The sequence below is a fragment of the Podarcis muralis genome, chromosome 3, assembly GCF_964188315.1.
Source record: "Podarcis muralis chromosome 3, rPodMur119.hap1.1, whole genome shotgun sequence".
NCBI classification, from domain to species: Eukaryota; Metazoa; Chordata; class Lepidosauria; order Squamata; family Lacertidae; genus Podarcis; species Podarcis muralis.
In genome coordinates this window covers 120,362,808-120,382,351 of record NC_135657.1, presented here as the reverse complement: position 1 = coordinate 120,382,351, position 19,544 = coordinate 120,362,808, and the positions used below count along the sequence as shown (strand labels likewise).

General features: G+C 41.5%; 2 protein-coding genes across 3 annotated transcripts in view; both read left to right on the top strand.

Annotated features, from left to right (window-relative positions):
* SUPT3H (SPT3 homolog, SAGA and STAGA complex component) overlaps window positions 1–19,544 on the top strand; it is a 282,179-nt gene that overhangs the window by 64,390 nt on the left and 198,245 nt on the right. The window lies entirely within an intron of this gene.
* On the top strand, window positions 12,664–13,898 carry LOC144327345 (uncharacterized). The gene has a single exon (XM_077926609.1). The coding sequence runs from the start codon at window positions 12,869–12,871 to the stop codon at window positions 13,784–13,786; it is 918 nt and encodes a 305-aa protein (XP_077782735.1). The 5' UTR covers window positions 12,664–12,868; the 3' UTR covers window positions 13,787–13,898.

Here is a 19,544-nt window from a genome sequence, read left to right as displayed (position 1 = left end):
GCTCCCATTTCTTGATGGTGGGACCACCTGGAAGCAACAGAATAAAAAAATGAAGGCAAGACAGTGAAGCTGTGAGAAAGAGAAGCAAATCACAAAGGAGAGAATTCTAACATTCACTGCAGGGGAAAAAAATCTGTGTAAATCCCACTGGGTTAAATGGGGCTTACTCTTGGCCAGGCAAGTATGTCTATGATTGCAGCCTCAGAGAATCAAAAAATGTATTTGCAGTGGAATGAGACAGAAGAAGAATGAACTAAATATCTTTGTATCTAAAAGGGGACCTGAGATAAGCAGTTCCATGTTAGCAATATTACTTAGTTTTGATGGATTGATGGATGTGCACTCCCCCTTTCAGTGCTCAAAAATGTGAATAGAATATTTAGTGAATCACTAGTTCTTTCTGCCAGCAGTCTTCAAATAGAATAATATAAGAATCAAAGGATTAGGGTGAAGTAGTTTCCACACCTTTTTCAGAACAAAGATCATCTTGGTCTAAAAACTGAACCCTTTGCTCTGAGAAAGCCAACATTAAAACAATGACTACTACCTAGAGAACAGGCAGTTTTGGACCTCAGTTATTTTACTTTCTACACATAACAAATTTATTAAATGATCTTTCTACACATAACAAATTTATTAAATGATCAGGTGGCAGAGGGGCCACTCTTTGTGGAATTAATGAGTACTAAATATTAGCAATTTAAAAAGAAGAGGCTATCTCGAGTATAACAGATACTATTACATTTAGACAAGCCTCCAAGCCACATGTATAACGGGGAAATGAGTGCTTTATTTTTTGGTGGTACTCAAGGGTGCACAGTCCTGGCACCTCCCCCCCCCCTCAAATCCTGCGATGTCTGCAACAGGGCAAGGCTTTGCAAGTGCCCTGGCGCAGGTGCTTGGCTGTAGCACATGTGCACTGCCTTCCCACCCTTTCGCTGGTGGCGGCGGCAGCAGGCAGGGCCCAGAGGTTTTGGTGGGCGTGGAAGGAGGGGGGTGGGAGGCCAGGAGGGGGAGGGGTGGGTGTGGCCTCTGTGAGCCTGTGCTTGCGTGGCTGAGCGGTGTGGCGGGTGCAGTGCAGCATGGCCACTGTGAGGGGACAGGACGTGGCGGGCAGCAGACATTTTGGGGGTGGTCCCACGATGCACCCCCAGGTGAGTACCAGCACTTTCTGTTTTTTGTTTTTTTAAAAAGGCACCTCTTCAGATCAATAATGCCTCTGGACATTTGGAGAAGTATCCAATACCTATACAGTTTATAAATTGAGAGAATTGTCAAAAGAAATATTGACACAACCATATCTCATGCTTCATAGATTGTCAGAGATTTATAGGAGTAGTTCAGATTAATGTCAGAAGAGTAATCAATAGAGCAGTGATCCACCAGCAGTTGTCAAACTCTCCCAGCAAAAGGACTTTGACTGGGAAGGGTGATATTTGAGATCCTAAAGTATGCTTTTTAACACATTTTGAACCACACCTTTCAAATAACAGAGGGGTTCTACTTCTCCATGCGATACTGCAAGCAAAATATTGAAGAAGAAAGGACCGCGTTCAACAAAGTAATTTAATAAATTGTAATAATATAACTGAAGCAGTTGCAGTAGATAAAAATTATTAAAATTGACAATAAAATAAAGCAAGCAAGTAGAAAGCCTCTCTGATCCGTTTTCAAAGTATTGACTAGGTAGTGGAAGGCAGGAGCTGGCCCTCCTCCCGAGGAAGAGAGTCTCTCAGTTCAGGTGGGGCCAAAGAGAAGGCACGCTTGCAGTCTCCACTCAGCAGTCATCAGCCCAGTGAGTCAGTGCGGATTGCAGGAGGGCACGATCTTTTAGGTAGCTGTGGCCTAGGAATCTGGAGCTTTAAAGGTAATCACCAGAACCTTGAATTGTGCCTGGAAACAAATTAGTAACCAGTGCAACCATTGTAACACGGGGGCAGAACACTCCTGCCACCACATACCTATCAACACCCTTGCTTTTTTGAGCAAATGAAGTTTCCAGAAGTTTTTCACAGACAGTAATTCAAGCTAGATGCATCTAAGGCATGTGTCATTCTCTCTCTTTTTACTTCAATAAGTGTAAAAAAGTCATTTTGCCTTTTTATGTTGTCTTAAGCATTCTCAGGCATTTTAGGTCATTTGTTGTTTCTTTGTTAATTTACATGATCTTTTACTTATTAAAATAGGCTAAATATCATTTTGTTACTTTGTGGTACCAAATTTTGTTTAGGGTGGGTTTGCTGCTGCCCTGGAGCAGAATTGTTTATATATTCGTTTCAAGAAAAATGATACCAGGCTTTTGAAAAATGAAACACTTGTAAAAGTTTGTGGCATCTCTACAAGTTAAACATATATTGATGAAAGCACTATGAAGAATACCTAATTTGGATATACTTCAGACAAATTACAAAGAAATCACTGAGGGTTTTGGATTGTGGGCAGGAAGAGAAAGGTTGGTAGTTTAGCATTCCACCCCCTGTTCCGTCTAAAGAGCTTAGGCAAATGACTTCTGTTTACAAGTTATACTTTTTCTGGCATTGGTGGAAGATGATATTCTACTTGCTTGTATATATGAATGCAGTGGTTTGTTTTCTTAACTGTGTTTGGAATATTCTTTGTACCTGAGGTGTCAGTATTAATTCTGTTGCATGAATAGAAATGGTTATGTTCAAGTATTATAGTTTTGGTTTCATAAAATACTTATAGCACCCCAATGTGCTGTCCTGAACGTGGGCTGTATTTTTGCATTTCAAACAATAAGCAGAATTGGCTTTATTTGACTAAATCACTTTAGACTGCAGGGGTAGAAACAAATATTTGAATGCTTTCCGGCAAGAACAACCCCCCCCCCCTTATTATTAAGGGAAGGCCTCTGCCTAGTCTTCTTCCAACAAGCTGTTTCTCTCTATCAAGGATGGGAGACTCACCCCCTCCAGATGTTGGACTTCCAAGCCCTTATCATCCACAGCTTGCATGGCCAAAGGTCAGAGATGATGCGAGTTGGGGTCCCCCAGCATCTGGAGGGTCTCAGGTTCCCTCTCCTGCTCAGGGACATTCTAGTAATGTGGGAATATTCCCGCTCACACCTGCAGCCTCAGGAGCCCAGGCTAGGGAAAGCAGCTTTACCTCTTGATTCTGCTGATTTATGTAAACTGAGTAAGAGGACTGTGCCCATGTCATTCTGTCACATCTGATTTCCTTCATTCTAGCTCTTGTACTTTATATACACGTCTGTTAAATCCAGCAAATTGAACCTCAATGAAACAGGTGAAAATGGACAAACTAGAAGATTTAAACTCATGCAGATGAAATGTTTAGCTCTTATTTTGCCATACGTTTTGCACACGATGTATATGTTTCTTAAATGCTTCCTATTACTTGAAAGGATAATGCAGGTGGCTCAGTTTTCCTTGGCTGAGAGAGTTCACCAGCAGCTAGTTTGGTCCTCTCTAGGGGCTCTTCCATAATTTGGCATTGTCTGAAGGTTAAAGAATTTTTTAAATTTGTTCTTTGATCTTTGTAATCCGGAAGTGAAGTCATTCCCTCCTTTCTGCTGCAGGCTTCCAAAAACGCCTTGACTTTTCTTCCTCTTTCCCAGTTGATGAAGTCTTCTCTGCTCCAGTCTTTTGTCTGTGCTTAAGAAGTTTCTTCACATTCTAGATTTCACTGCCCCCACCAGGTCTCTCCTACTGTGTAAGCTTGTAAGCAGATGTCTTGCAGGGAATGAAGTGTCACTTTAATTCTGTTTACTAAACTTTGCCTATAGACCCTTTCAAAGTGTAGTCACAGATCTAATTTTGTGCTGTGCATTCATTCCTGTTTATTGCCCTATAAAAAGCACCGCTTTGAAAAGTGCTTAGAAGTCTTTTTGAATGCAAGACATTTTGACTGAGATCAACATTTCGTTGTTAACAGCTGTGATTCTGTAAGCTACTGTTAGTGGTTTCTAGAAGCTAATTTGTCAGCTAGCTGGCACACTGAGCTCATTTGCCAAAATTAGTGCTTGTCATCTGCCCCATCATAATTTATGAACAGGGTTGGGAGAGAAATTTGTTTTGCTTGCATTTTTATCTGGACACACCAAATTTGCACTTCTTGAACTGAAGCACACCTCTCATGCTAAATTCTGTGACACAGTTCTCCAACCAAAGGATGCGCAGAAAATGCATATGTTAGTGAAACGTGCATACAAAATTGTGTATATTATGAAAATGATGCACAAGAATGCATTTTATTACGGAAAATTGCTTGCAAAAATGCATTTACGAGGCAGAATTGCATAAAAAAAATGAGTATATTGGGGGAAATGTGCCGAGGGAGCCGGCGTACAGCTTCCGGGTCATGTGGCCAGCATGACTAAGCCACTTCTGGCAAACCAGAGCAGCGCACGGAAACGCCATTTACCTTCCTGCCGGAGCGGTACCTATTTATCTACTTGCACTTTGATGTGCTTTCAAACTGCTAGGTTGGCCGGAGCAGGGGCCAAACAACAGATTTGAACCACCGACCTTCTGATCGGCAAGTCCTAGGCGCTGTGGGTTAAACCACAGCGCCACCCACATCCCATAAGCGCAGGTTAAGGTAAAGGGTAAAGGGAACCCTGACCATTAGGTCCAGTCGTGACCGACTCTGGGGTTGTGCGCTCCTCTCGACACGCTCTATAGGCTGAGGAAGCCGGTGTATGTCCACAAACAGCTTCCGGGTCATGTGGCCAGTTCTGGCGAACCAGAGCAGTACACAGAAATGCCGTTTACCTTCCTGCCAGAGTGGTCCCTATTTATCTACTTGCACTTTGACGTGCTTTCGAACTGCTAGGTTGGCAGGAGCTGGGACCGAGCAACGGGAGCTCACCCCGTCACGGGGATTCAAACCGCCGACCTTCTGATCGGCAAGTCCTAGGCTCTGTGGTTTAACCCACAGCGCCACCCGCGTCCCGCTAAGCTCAGATTAGAGAGAAGCTAATTGTAACCCTCTGTGTTCAGAATGACCAGAAGTGTTGTTGATTTGGAATAATTAATTTGAAAACCTGTCATTTTGTGGAATATGTCAAGTTGCTCCCATATATAGGGCAGGCCCTCCTGGGGGTGCCAGAGGACCAGGAGTGTGCCATCTGCAAACATGTTCGCTTGGTGTTCTACACCCCTTTTACTGTAGTGTTCCCACAACGTTTTGCTGCAAGCACCTCTATAGCCGCTGCAAACAGCAGCAGGGATAGAGGGCAGCCTTGATGTGTACCTCAAAGCAGGTCAGTTACCGGGAAATCAAAACCATTAACCAAAATGACAGCTTGAGATGTAGAATAAAATTGTTGGATTAAGTGTAAAAATTTGGAGCCAAATTGCAACTTGAAAAGTAGACATTTAAAAATGACCAGTCCACTCTATCAAAGTGGACCAGATGCCTTCCATTTGTGAAGCTCATTGACTGTATTCATCGCTGTTCTGATTGAGTTGGCAATGATATATAAAGAGGTAACAGGGTTTAGTGAGCAGGAAGAGGCTGTGGCAGAGAGCAGTTCAGACCCTGAGACTGAAGTGTTGCCATCTGTGAAAGGTTGAAGGGAATGCATCTGAGGATGAAATGGATTGCAGGTCTTCTAAGGAGCCTGTTGGTCTAAAAATATCAGGCCAGGGAAAGAAAAGGCCTCTTGGTTCAAATTATTTTAGCTGGACATTGCTGTGTTACACTGGCAGTAACAGTGTAAAAACAACCTTGCAGGCCAGTGGTACAGAAAAAGTATGTGCAGGGATTTCATTGATTTTTGGCATTTATATGCTACCCAACTAACCATACCCTCTAAGTCACTTATAAATTTAAAAGATTAAAATACAAATATAGTCAATAAGATTAAGATTTTCGTTCTGTTGAGCTGGGCTTGGATGCTGGCATCTGCCTTTTCTGAGATCGTCACTTCTCCTTTGTCCAGCCTGCCTTTCAGCCTTGTCCTCCACAATTTCTTTTCTCCAAACTTTATCGCTAACCCTTTATTCCAGTTGGGGGGGAATAAAGGCAGTTTAAAGTGGACTGGATGCATCTTGTGTCTGCATTTTTTCCATCCAATTGCCAGTCCATACTCTCCCCCCCCCCTCGCTTCAGTATGGATTTTCCCATTCTGCCGATAATCTAATTAGAAAAAATAAGATGTTATTGTCCACAGTCACTGCTGATGTGCATGCTCCTTTGTGCTTTTTTTGTAGTGGGAATTTTGTCATGTGTGAAGTGACTTTTGTCTGGGTGTTCTCTGTCACCACGCGGCTGCTCATGTTGCCTTCCCACATTTTGCTTTGGGTGGCCTAAAGGTGAACAAAGACAGGGGTGTCGGTATGTTTGATAGATGCTCTCCTGGCCCCTCCCATTAAGGCACAGTGGTTTTCTGTGCAGGGGTGTGCTACTTTAGCAGTATCAGCAGTGGGAGATAAAAAAATTATATGTGAATGAACAGCACAATAGGCGCAGTGTTTGGTATAAATTTGAAACAGTAAGTCGTAAATTCCTATAGGGCATTCCATTCAATTTTTTAAAGCAAACTGTAGAAAAATCATATTTAAATACTGGGTCATTCCAGGTTAAACTAAATAAATAATAATGAATGGCAGCTTAATGCTAGCCTGTATGTTGAAAAAAACTGTGAATAGTTGGAAATTCATATACAGTATTAGTTTAATCTCTAATAAAAATCAGTGGAAAGGCTCAGCAGATCCCTTCTCATCCAGCCAAACTGGAGAATGCTGCTCACAAGCTTGACTTTACAATCTGAATCCATGGGCTTCATTTTTTCTTTTCTTTTCAATGGCGCTTCATGTGGCCTGAATTCCCTTCTTCAAAATGGGCAGGTTTCCCAGAGAAAATATGATACTACTTTACTAATCAGGATGGAGCCTTATCCTGCAATGGGACCTACATTTTGCTCTTTTTACCACATCATTTTTGTTTTCTATGCAGACGAAAATAGACACAGAGTAAACCAACCCCAGAAGTCAATTACAGGGTTTTATAGTGATGTACTGTGAAAAATTTGGTCATGTTTTTCATTATACGGAATGTTCTTTCCGAAGACATAAACAGAAAAGCACATATGTTTGATTTTTTTTAAAAAAACTTTGCTTAGCATTTTAAAAATGTTGAAGATGGTTTTGGACCATTCCAAATGATCAACATCTTAATTACAAGAAACTTTTGTGTGTAAAAGCAGTTATTGATTATAGTTATCCTACTGTTGGATTTTGGTGCTTGATTCCTATACCCCCCATATAAGTTTGAGTATTAGGTAAACATATTTTCTGTTCTTTTCTAATCAGAATCTGAGAGTACAACTAGTCTCTAGCTTACAGGATTATTATTTTTTTAAATTTAAATTTAAGATGAGAAGCAGTGAAATGTGAAGACAAAATATTTTTCCCCAGTGGTGTGTTTAACTTAACAGACTGTAATAAGGTGCAACTGAACAACTGTTGGAATTATATAATGTCACATAATGTCCTCTGTGGTATTTCATCTTCTTTTTGTAGACAGCTGCTTATATGGTGAAAACTTATAAATGTTTGCTGTACTGGGACGTGGCTATGGGTGGTAGGCTAGAAAGTCAAGGGAAGAGCTGAGCTTCAACAGGAAGAAATATGATTTAGATTAGAATATGATAGACAAAAATGGAGTGAAGAGTTAGGGGTACAGATAACAAATGATATATGGGAGTCAAGTATAAAATCAACAGAAATAGCCTCTATGGATCTAAGACTAAGACTTACTCAACAGAAAATAATATTCAGAGCAAAACTATACCAGAAGAAAATAACAAGTACAGACAACTGCTGGAGATGTGGGAGTAAAAATGCGAACTTAGTACATATGATGATTAAATGCCCGATGATAAGATCATTTTGGTGCGAGGTGAAGATATTTATAATAATAAAAAGAAATTGTTATTTAGGGGAATTGAATTGAATTCTAAATTATATTCTGGAAACGTGGGAGATTTCAAGGGGTCCAGAGAAATGGATGTACCGTGCTATATTAGAAGCAAAAAACTTGTTTTCATGAATTGGAAGAGCCGCAAAAAGATTCCATTGAGCACATAGATTGATAATATGGACAGACTAACTACATACGAACGAATTGCATGTCGACGCAAAATAAGAATGGATAAATATGAAGAAATCTGGAATGAATATTTAAGAAATAAGGCGGATAATGGTGGGAAGTAGGGGGAGGAGAGGTGGGAAAATATTGTTAAAAAAGGTGTAGTCATAGGTATATCAGTGTATTCAAATCTGAATTGTCAAATTGTGTTATTATTGTTATTGTGGTTTTTGTTGTGTGTGTCTTTTGTGGTTGTTGTTTGTATCGAAAAAATGCTTAAATAATTAAGAGAAGAGTTGAGCTTTAATGCAATAGCAAATGAAGGCCTGAATTTTAAGTATTTAGCAACCCAAATAAAGCAAGCTGATACTCGTTACTCTCTGATTTGATTGTCTGTTCATGAAGTTAAAGCTAGCTTTGGACAACCTTTTAGGGCCTTTGTGGAGAGACTAATGAAATGTCAAATTAAAGAACAAGCCAGTTTTCCTGACGCATATTAATTCAGCAAGAGGGCAGAAAACTTGATAAATAGAGGCTTCATTATTAAACCTGACACTTTTGCTTCATTATAGTGAAATGAAGCTCCTCTACAGGCCACTGTCCATTTACCGAACAGTCCATAAGAAAAACTTTTGAGCAATTGGCCCAGTTTGCCCAGGAACAGGGGTTATAATCATAGAATGGTAGAGTTGGAAGGGGCCACGAGGGTCATCCAGTCCAACCCCCTGCAATGCAGGAATCTTTCACCCAACCTGGTGCTTGAACCCAGGACCCTGAGATTAAGAGTCTTTCCCATGACATTGACTGGGAGGAGCAAGCTGCACAATTGCACTGTTAGTGAAACGTTGCTCTCTCTGTTTGTGCTGTGTATCTGTAAGATGTTTATGCGCACAACTTAGTTATTTAATACATGTATAGATTGCTGTTCAAAATATGCTCTCTCTCCAGGGTGGCTTGCAACTTCTGTAATGTTATGATTGTTTTAAATGTTTTAATGTACTGACAATGTCTGTACATTAACCTGGGATTCTCTGGCTCAATTCTGTGGGACGTGAGAAAGATAGATAAATTATTATAATTCTCAGTATTTGAATATGAAACAAAATTGCTAAGTTTTATTTTATTCTTAACAAACTTACATTTTTCTTGCTCTATGGCAAAACCAAATGAAACAGAATATGGAAGCTAAAAATTAAAGGTAAAGGGACCCTTGACCGTTAGGTCCAGTCATGGCCGATTGTGGGGTTGCAGCGCTCATCTCGCTTTACTGGCTGAGGGAGCCGGCGTCCAGCTCATGTGGCCAGCATGACTAAGCTGCTTCTGGCGAACCAGAGCAGCGCACGGAAACGCCGTTTACCTTCCCGTCGGAGCGGTACCTGTTTATCTACCTGTACTTGGACGTGCTTTTGAACTACTAGGTTGGCAGGAGAGCTAAAAATTAGACCCCTAATAATATGAGCAACAGCAAAAGTCTGAGAAGTTTTAGATTAAGGTTTTTGAAGACATGGAGAGGGAGAAAGAAGGAGGACTCTGGCAATGGAGTAGGAGACCAGAGTGAGGGACATGGACATCTCCTATTCAGTATACTAAGGATATTTTGTGAGCAACTCCTTGAAGTGACTGTTCTCATGTAAAAAATATCCAGAATTAGAATTCTAATAAACATAAATTGTATAATGGATTTTGCTAGGATTGCAGTATTTCTAGATACACATAGTATGCAGAACTAAACTGATGATGCTGTTATTCAAATGTAAGGATTCTATGATTTGTTTCTGCCCAATATAAGAGATTTGACTTTCCCCCCTCTCATCATAAATACTTATTGAGGCTATAATGCTGCGAAACACTACAAACATATTTGTCATATAGCTTCATTGTTTTATAAGTAGCAGTATACTGCATGAATAGAAGTAGATCATTCTTATTGTGGTTAATCTTTATATTGGTCATTATGCCCAGTAATCATGGGGCTTTCTATAATTTTCTGCAGAATTTTGCTCTGGAGGGTCTTCTTGCCATTCTGAAACAAGGGAGAAAGATTTAGTTCTTTAGTTGTGCATATACCTGATCAAACACCACTTCTGTCAGAACAACAGATACGTCACATACACATACCCACCCACAGTTCAAATACTCTCCCTTTGAAGGTGACTTGGAAACTACGACTAATTCAGAATGCAGCAGCTAGATTGGTGACGGGGAGCCACCATCAGGACCGTATAACACCGGACCTAAAGGATCTTCGCTCACTCCCAGTAGGTTTCCGAGCACAGTTGGTTGGTGCTGACCTTTAAAGCCCTAAATGGCCTCAGCCCGTCTCCACCCCCATTGTTCAGCCTAGACACTGAGGTCCAGCTCCCAGGGTCTTCTGGTGGTTCCCTCACTGCGAGAAGTGAGGTTGCAGGGAACCAGGCAGAGGGCCTTCTCGGTAGTGGCACCTGCCCTGTGGAGCAGCCTTCCATCAAATGCCAAGTAAATAAACAACTGTGCAACTTTACGATGACATCTGAAGTCAGCCATGTATTGGGAGGTTTTTAGTATTTGATGTTTTGCTGTGCTTTTATTATGTTGGAAGCCATCCAGAGTGGCTCGGGCAACCCAGTCAGATGGGAGGAGTAAAAGTTAGGAGTTGTTGCTGTTGTTGTTAGGGACCTTGGAAAAAATTGGTCTGAATCAAGGGGTGGATGACTCTTGCCCATTATGCCAATTGTTGTTGTTGTTTAGTCGTTTAGTCATGTCCAACTCTTCGTGACCCCATGGACCAGAGCACGCCAGGCACTTCTGTTTTCCACTGCCTCCCACAGTTTAGTCAAACTCATGCTGGTAGCTTCGAGAACACTATCCAACCATCTCATCCTCTGTCGTCCCCTTCTCCTTGTGCCCTCCATCTTTCCCAACATCAGGGTCTTTCCCAGGGAGTCTTCTCTTCTCATGAGGTGGCCAAAGTCTTGGAGCCTCAGCTTCACGATCTGTCCTTCCAGTGAGCACTCAGGGCTGATTTCCTTAAGAATGGAGAGGTTTGATCTTCTTGCACTCCATGGGACTCTCAAGAGTCTCCTCCAGCACCATAATTCAAAAGCATCAATTCTTCGGCGATCAGCCTTCTTTATGGTCCAGCTCTCACTTCCATACATCACTACTGGGAAAACCATAGCTTTACCTATACGGACCTTTGTTGGCAATGTGATGTCTCTGCTTTTTAAGATGCTGTCTAGGTTTGCCATCGCCTTTCTCCCAAGGAGCAGGCGTCTTTTAATTTCATGGCTGCTGTCACCATCTGCAGTGATCATGGAGCCCAAGAAAGCGAAATCTCTTACTGCCTCCATTTCTTCCCCTTCTATTTGCCAGGAGGTGATGGGCCCAGTGGCCATGATCTTCGGGGGTTTTTTATGTTGAGCTTCAAACCATATTTTGCGCTCTCCTCTTTCACCGTCATTAAAAGGTTCTTTAATTCCTCTTCACTTTCTGCCATCAAGGTTGTATCATCTGCATATCTGAGGTTGCTGATATTTCTTCCGGCAATCTTAATTCCGGTTTGGGATTCATCCAGTCCAGCCTTTCGCATGATGAATTCTGCATATAAGTTAAATAAGCAGGGAGACAATATACAGCCTTGCCGTACTCCTTTCCCAATTTTGAACCAATCAGTTGTTCCATATCCAGTTCTAACTGTAGCTTCTTGTCCCACATAGAGATTTCTCAGGAGACAGATGAGGTGATCAGGCACTCCCATTTCTTTAAGAACTTGCCATAGTTTGCTGTGGTCGACACAGTCAAAGGCTTTTGCATAGTCAATGAAGCAGAAGTAGATGTCTTTCTGGAACTCTCTAGCTTTCTCCATAATCCAGCGCAATTTGGTCTCTGGTTCCTTCTAAATCCAGCTTGCACTTCTGGGAGTTCTCGGTCCACATACTGCTTGAGCCTTCCTTGTAGAATTTTAAGCATAACCTTGCTAGCGTGTGAAATGAGTGCAATTGTGCAGTAGTTGGAGCATTCTTTGGCACTGCCCTTCTTTGGGATTGGGATGTAGACTGATCTTCTCCAATCCTCTGGCCACTGCTGAGTTTTCCAAACTTGCATATTGAGTGTAGCACCTTAACAGCATCAGCTTTTAAAATTTTAAATAGTACAGCTGGAATGTCATCACTTCCACTGGTCTTGTTATTTGCAGTTCTTTCTAAGGCCCATTTGACTTCACTCTCCAGGATGTCTGGCTCAAGGTCAGCAACCACACTACCTGGGGTGTACGAGCCATCCATATATGCTAATAGAAGGATCCTAATCCTAATTGCAAAAAGGGATGCGGGTGGCGCTGTGGGTTAAACCACAGAGCCTAGGACTTGCTGATCAGAAGGTTGCTGGTTCGAATCCCCGCAATGGGGTGAGCTCCCGTTGCTCAGTCCCTGCTCCTGCCAACCTAGCAGTCCAAAAGCACGTCAAGTGCAAGTAGATAAATAGGTATCGCTCTGGCGGGAAGGTAAACAGCGTTTCCGTGCACTGCTCTGGTTTGCAAGAAGTAGCTTAGTCATGCTGGTTGATGATCTCCGGTGGGCTGGGGGACAAAGGTGAGAGCTGTTTCCTAGTTCTGCTGGATCTCTCAGCGGCGTTTGATACCATCGACCACAGCATCCTTCTGGACCGTCTTGAGGGGCTGGGAGCTGGGGGCACTGTTATACAGTGGTTCCGCTCCTTCCTCCTGGGCCGTGTTCAGAAAGTGGTGGTGGGGGATGAGTGTTCAGACCCCTGGGCTCTCACTTGTGGGGTGCCTCAGGGTTCTGTCCTCTCCCCCATGCTTTTCAACATTTACATGCAGCCGCTGGGAGAGATCATCAGGAGGTTTGGGCTGGGTGTTCATCAGTATGCGGATGATACCCAGCTCTACCTCTCTTTTAAATCAGAACCAGTGAAGGCGGTGAAGGTCCTGTGTGAGTGTCTGGAGGCGGTTGGAGGATGGATGGCGGCTAACAGATTGAGGTTGAATCCTGACAAGACAGAAGTACTGTTTTTGGGGGACAGGAGGCGGGCAGGTGTGGAGGATTCCCTGGTCCTGAATGGGGTAACTGTGCCCCTGAAGGACCAGGTGCGCAGCCTGGGAGTCATTTTGGACTCACAGCTGTCCATGGAGGCACAGGTCAAATCCGTGTCCAGGGCAGCTGTTTACCAGCTCCATCTGGTACGTAGGCTGAGACCCTATCTGCCTGCGGACTGTCTCGCCAGAGTGGTACATGCTCTGGTTATCTCCCGCTTGGACTACTGCAATGCACTCTACGTGGGGCTACCTTTGAAGGTGACTCGGAAACTACAACTAATCCAGAATGCGGCAGCTAGACTGGTGACTGGGAGCGGCCGCCGAGACCATATAACACCGGTCTTGAAAGACTTGCATTGGCTCCCAGTACGTTTCCGAGCACAATTCAAAGTGTTGGTGCTGACCTTTAAAGCCCTAAACGGCCTCGGTCCAGTATACCTGAAGGAGCGTCTCCACCCCCATCATTCTGCCCGGACGCTGAGATCCAGTGCCGAGGGCCTTCTGGCGGTTCCCTCATTGCGAGAAGCAAAGCTACAGGGAACCAGGCAGAGGGCCTTTTCGGTAGTGGCGCCCACCCTGTGGAACGCCCTTCCAGCAGATGTCAAAGTGATAAATAACTACCTGACATTCAAGAGACATCTTAAGGCAGCCCTGTTCAGGGAAGTTTTTAACATGTGATATTTTATTGTATTTTTGGTTTTTATGGAAGCCGCCCAGAGTGGCTGGGGAGGCCCAGCCAGATGGGCGGGGTATAAATAATAAATTATTATTATTATTATTATTATTATTATTATGCTGGCCACATGACCCGGAAGCTGTACGGAGGCTCCCTCGGCCAATAAAGCGAGATGAGCACCGCAATCCCAGAGTCGGTCACGACTGGAACTAATGGTCAGGGGTCCCTTTACCTAATCCTAATTGCTGGGGATTAGGGGAAGAGTGTGTGCACTTGGTTGAAATGTGCACATGTAGTTTCTCCAGTTTGTACATGTGCCCAAGAAGGTAGGTTATTCTCCCCCCCCAAAAAAAATTTGGCTTAAGGCCTGAGTCCATTCAAGTGTATATGTTCACATTGTGTTAGGGTCAGGGCAAGCATTATGTTGTGCCACCCCAAATCCCCACAAATTCTACAGCAATAACAAACATATTTCAAGCTAAAAATGAATTATTTTATTATATTTCATGCAACATATTTCATGCTATTTTCCCTAATAATGCATGCTATGGCGTACATGCGCAGTATTTCAGTGCATTAATACTCTTGTATTCACGTTCCCCATCTCTGTCATGATATCACAGGCCACATTGCATATTATTGTCATTCCTATCCAGATATTCTTGCCATACTTCAGTGTATTTCCCTGCAGTCGAACACTCTAGTTTTGATAGCATAATCCGAGGTTACCAGGTCTTGTAGTGTTTGGATGTATTAATCTTCTGGAAATCCAAAATCGTTTGTATGTGTTCATAACCCTATCACTTACTGAAATGCTCCAAGTTGTTGCAGAATTTATAGCACATCATTAAGCATAACATTCCTGGTACCTTTCCTTGGCAGGCTTAGTCTGTGGTTAGCAAAATGGTGAAAGGTGATAGGAAATGGGGAGGTCTCTGTGTTTTTTCTCTATAAATTCCTTTAAGGCCAGAGGACTTGCTGCTTTTGCTTTTGAACATCCTGTATTTCTAAGCTGGATAAAGAGGACCATGTGATCGAACTATTAGCATGAGTCAAAACAAATTAATTCTATGTTCTCAGCCACACTGCTGCATTCTGGGGTCAGAATGGCTCTGCTCAGGATCATGACTGTTTGCATGTAAATAAACCAGGGTGCAAATATGGAGAGCAAGGAAGGAAGGAAGAAAGGAAAGGAATTGCTTCAATTTCACAACTTTCAATTGATAAATGAAGGTTAAAATCTTTAGAAATTCTACAGAACTTGCTATTTTGATCACAGTTCCATTGATTAATAGTTTGAGACAATCTGACCACCTGCCTTGATAGGCAGGAAGAGTGTGGCATAATTTCTTGCAGATTATACTTTGCATGTTCTGCTAAAAACCTAATAAATCACTGTGTTTCTTTTTATTCCTATATACATAATTGCAACTGGCAGCTAATTTGCCATGGAACTTAACTGCACTGAAGAACTGTAATTTATATCCTGTTTTAGAGATGGTACAAAGCAGATGGTACAATAAAGTGTGTGTGAAATAGTAATAATAATAATAATAATAATAATAATAATAATAATAATAATAGCCCACCCATCTGGCTGGGTTTCCCCAGCCACTCTGGGCAGCTCCCAACAAAATATTAAACAGAATAAAACTTCAGACATTAAAAATTTCCCTAAACGGGGCTGCCTTCAGATGTATGTTCTTCTACTTTAATTGGATGAAGGCTTTTCTGACATTTCTTCTTGGTTCTTTAATCTGGAAGTGAGGGCATTCTTTGGTATACATATTGATTGTTTTTTATTCAGACCAGTTTAATTTGTTTTGTTTGACCATTATGAAGACATTGGGGGAAATAATTTTTTGTCCCCCTCCCCCATTTCCAGCCAAATACAAATGAATTTGTGTTCAGCTATGTGATCACACAATGCTGTTTCAAAGGATAGTACAACATCAGCTACAAACATAGCAAAACTAAAATAAAATAAAAATCTTAAGCTGCTATTATTAGTAATTGTCTTTGAGTTTTGTCATCTTTTTAGTTTATATACTGTACACTTGTTAATCTTTCCCCGCTTTGACAGGTGTCTCTGTGCAAAAACAATTTGAATAGCATGCCAAGCAGGCTGAAGCCGTTTCTCGTTTGGCCGCCCAGCATCCTTGAGACCCCGGAGGAGGCAGCTCTGTCCTGTCAAGCAGCTTATTCATTGCACTCTGAATTAAATTACTTATTGTGGTTTTGGGAGCTAGTTTGCTAATGTAGAAAGCACTGTAAATTCCAAACCTAACAGGAATCATTCTGTTTTCAACATTTCAGTTTTGATATTCATCAGCAGTCCCCCAACTGAGTTGCCACCATTTTTTGTGATAGTGCAGATTAAGAAAACAAAGCTTTGTTTGGTCCAAGCTCCCCTAAGAATCCTGACAACAAGAAGAAATTAATTTTATTTGTCTGGGTTGTTGTTTTTTAATTGCTTTTGACAGTTAGACAATTCAGCAATCAAAGACCTTTTGGCAAAGCAACATTTTTGTTGTCTTAGTGGTGTGCATTCCCAACTTTTCTTTTTATGTTGTAGTCTGAGATACTGTTTGGTGATAATTTTGATGTGGCCACAGTACTGAGTTGGAACCAGACTGAAGCTTCTTTGCCTGTTGCATCTTTGACTCTTCGTTTACCACACCAGCTTCCTCAGCTGGCTAGAACGTGGTGTTGATAATGCCAAGGTCACAGGTTCAATCCCCGTGTGGGACAGATCCATATTCCTGCATTGCAGGAGGTTGGACATTTTAAATTTGGTAGGCTACATGGAGAGATGGCAAATCATCTTATTGATCCTTTCAGGCATCAGATACCATCAAAATACTAAGTTGTAATGTACCTCTTGCACCTACGGAGTAAGCTATTATAGTGCATTTTTGTTCCTGAATTATCATGCCAAAATCTTTCCCACTGTAAAGGATTGTGCTCTGGAACAGTTGGCCATGGAACCAACTAGAGGAGTGTTGGTGGCCCTGGGCTTCATCTTCAGGGGTGCCCAGGATGTGGTGCAAGATGGAAGCGCTGAATGGATCAGGAACAGTGACCATAGTGTTATTAAATTAAATATATATGTAAATGGCCATTCTCTAAGAAAATCCAACACTGTAACATTTGAGTTCAAAAGATAAAACTTTAAAAAAATGTGGGAATTGATAAAAAGAAAACGCAAAGTCAGGAGAGTCAAATCTTGACCAAAATACGTGGGAGTTGTTTAAAAACACAATTTTTGAGAATCAGCTGGAATGTATACAGCAGATCAGGAAAGGCACCCCCAGAGTCCGGAACTGGAATCATACAATGGAATCACAGAATTGTCGAGTTGGAAGGGTCCCTGAGGATCTTCTAGCAATGTCACAATTTGTTGAGTCCTTGCATTTCCAACTCCTGATTAGTTAAATAATCACATTTCATCTCTGCTAACGGGATCAGTGTGCAGGAATGAAACAAAATGGTCAAATTAATTTTGGTGCATGGTGGTTATTATTTAATATTGCTTGTTTTTTTTAATTAGTTTTTTAAAAAAGTTTTTGTCTTATAAATTAAACAGATAAGCAGAGAAAGCTACATCTATTGTCTTCACTTTCAATTTATAGTATTTTTCACAGATAGTTTACATATAGTGAGAGACACTTTCGTCATAGAAATTTTGCAGTTGGGCACAAAAAGGGGCGGAGAGGGGGGTATTGTTCTTTTGTTCTATTGCCTATTGTTAGTATAGGGATTCGTGTCAGCATCACATGGGTAGGTCCTTTGTTTATGTATTCATTTATTTTTATTGATAATGCGAGAGATTAGGGGCCTCCTGAACATGGCAGGTTGCATTCAGTTGATTGCAGTGTGGCTTGTTTGTGCGGCGGGGGGGGGGGGGGGCGGTTGTTGAGTCAGGTTAATATTGCTTGTTTTATCTAAGCAACTTTTAAAATGAAAAGTGGTATATAAATGTTAAATTAATAAAAATTAAAGTAATAAAAGCAGCAGTGTAATAAATATGAGTATTTAACAACGTAAAAGATTACTTTTCTGTGGATGTGTGAGATGGTGTTTTCTTAAAGAAATATCATATTCCATGGGTGAATATATTTGTATTTGCCTTTAATTCCAAAGTCACAGCTTTTATTTCAGTCATGTATTTCTAAGTGAAGTTAACAGGTAATTGAAGCTTTCCATTTTCATATTTATCTATTAGAGGAAATGTGGCTTGAAAACTCTTATTAGAAAGCTTGTGTGGTAGAGTTGTTCCTATAAGAAAGCTGATTTATTATACTCTCCTTAATAATGGCTCCAGTCCCTGAGTTGACCTCCCGCTCCTGTGTCTGCAACCCCAACCTTTTAGACATTGAAAATTACCACCAATTATTTAAATGGTAGCTTAAATCCATTTAATTTCCATTGGTATCCTTCTCTCGCACATGTGCTACCTAAAGATAAAGCTTGGTGGCCTGATAAAATGCTTAATATTTTTAGGTCTTCCGAAATCTACTTTAATTTTAAATTTCCTTTTCCTTTTCAACAGGTAAATCTATCATCTTTCCGCTTATTTTAAAATATGTCAACCAGTAACTTATTAAATGTTTATCTTAAGATGTGTGTGCTTTTTAAAAAACACTTAGGTTAACCTAAGTTTTTTCTTTCCTCCTTTCAAAAGGTTTTTTCTATAAGTTTTTTTTTTTTTAGTTCCCTATCTTTAAAAAAAATCCCAGGAGAGGGATTTTCACTTTGTGGACTTGAAGGCATAGCTTTGCAAGACGCCGAGTCTATTTGAGTATTTCCATCTTTAATAAGAGAGGCTTTATGTCTAGTAAACCACTATTTCTAGGCTTTTATTGAATTGGGCAGTGCCCAAGCCCATAAAAACCCCTGTATCATAGGTATAAGGAGTAGTCAATCTTTACACAAAGATTGACTACTCCTTATAAAGCACTCTATATTTATTCACTGAAAACCTTTTGAAGATGTTTAGGTGTTGTGATCGGCAAGGCAGGGGTCCTAGGATTGTTGTGCAAGCCCAGTCCTTTTCGTTTCTGCACTGCAGATTTCTCAGTTCCACTTTCCCTGTAACACGTTGATTTGCCCTGGCATCTGCTTCTGAAGATTCCCACACACCAAGCAGCCCCTCTCTTGTTTGCAGGGAGGGGTGGGGGAGGCAGATGGGGGAGAGGATCTGCAAAAAGAGGACTGAGAAGAGCCACACACAACCCCAGCCTGGACACGGAAGTCTTCTCTGGCTCCTTGCATCACACTGCATTTGTTTGTGAAGCACTAACTAACTAAGCTAAGGGTGTGTTTTTTAATGTAGTTTATGTGTGTTGTTTCCTGCCAACCTAGAAGTTCGAAATCACACCCAAAAGTGCAAGTAGATAAATAGGTACCACTCTGGCAGGAAGGTAAACGGCGTTTCCATGCGCTGCTCTGGTTTCATCAGAAGTGGCTGAGTCATGCTGGCCACATGATCCGGAAAAACTGTCTGTGGACAAATGTCGGCTCCCTCGGCTAGTAAAGTGAGATGAGCGCTGCAACCCCAGAGTCGTCCGCGACTGGACTTAACGGTCAGGGGTCCCTTTATCTTTTATGCGTGCTGTTGGTTGCATTGTTTCTTGCGCTTAAAAAATAATAATTAGGAATTAGTCTAAATAAGTTGACATATATTACAATCCAGTCACAATAGCTCTCTCACTGATATCAAATGGAGAAATCTTCTTTTAAATTTATCTTCTAAGAACA

Excerpts from the sequence above, each read along its gene's own strand:
- LOC144327345 (XM_077926609.1), top strand. The coding sequence starts at position 12,869 with ATGCTTTTCAACATTTACATGCAGCCGCTGGGAGAGATCATCAGGAGG.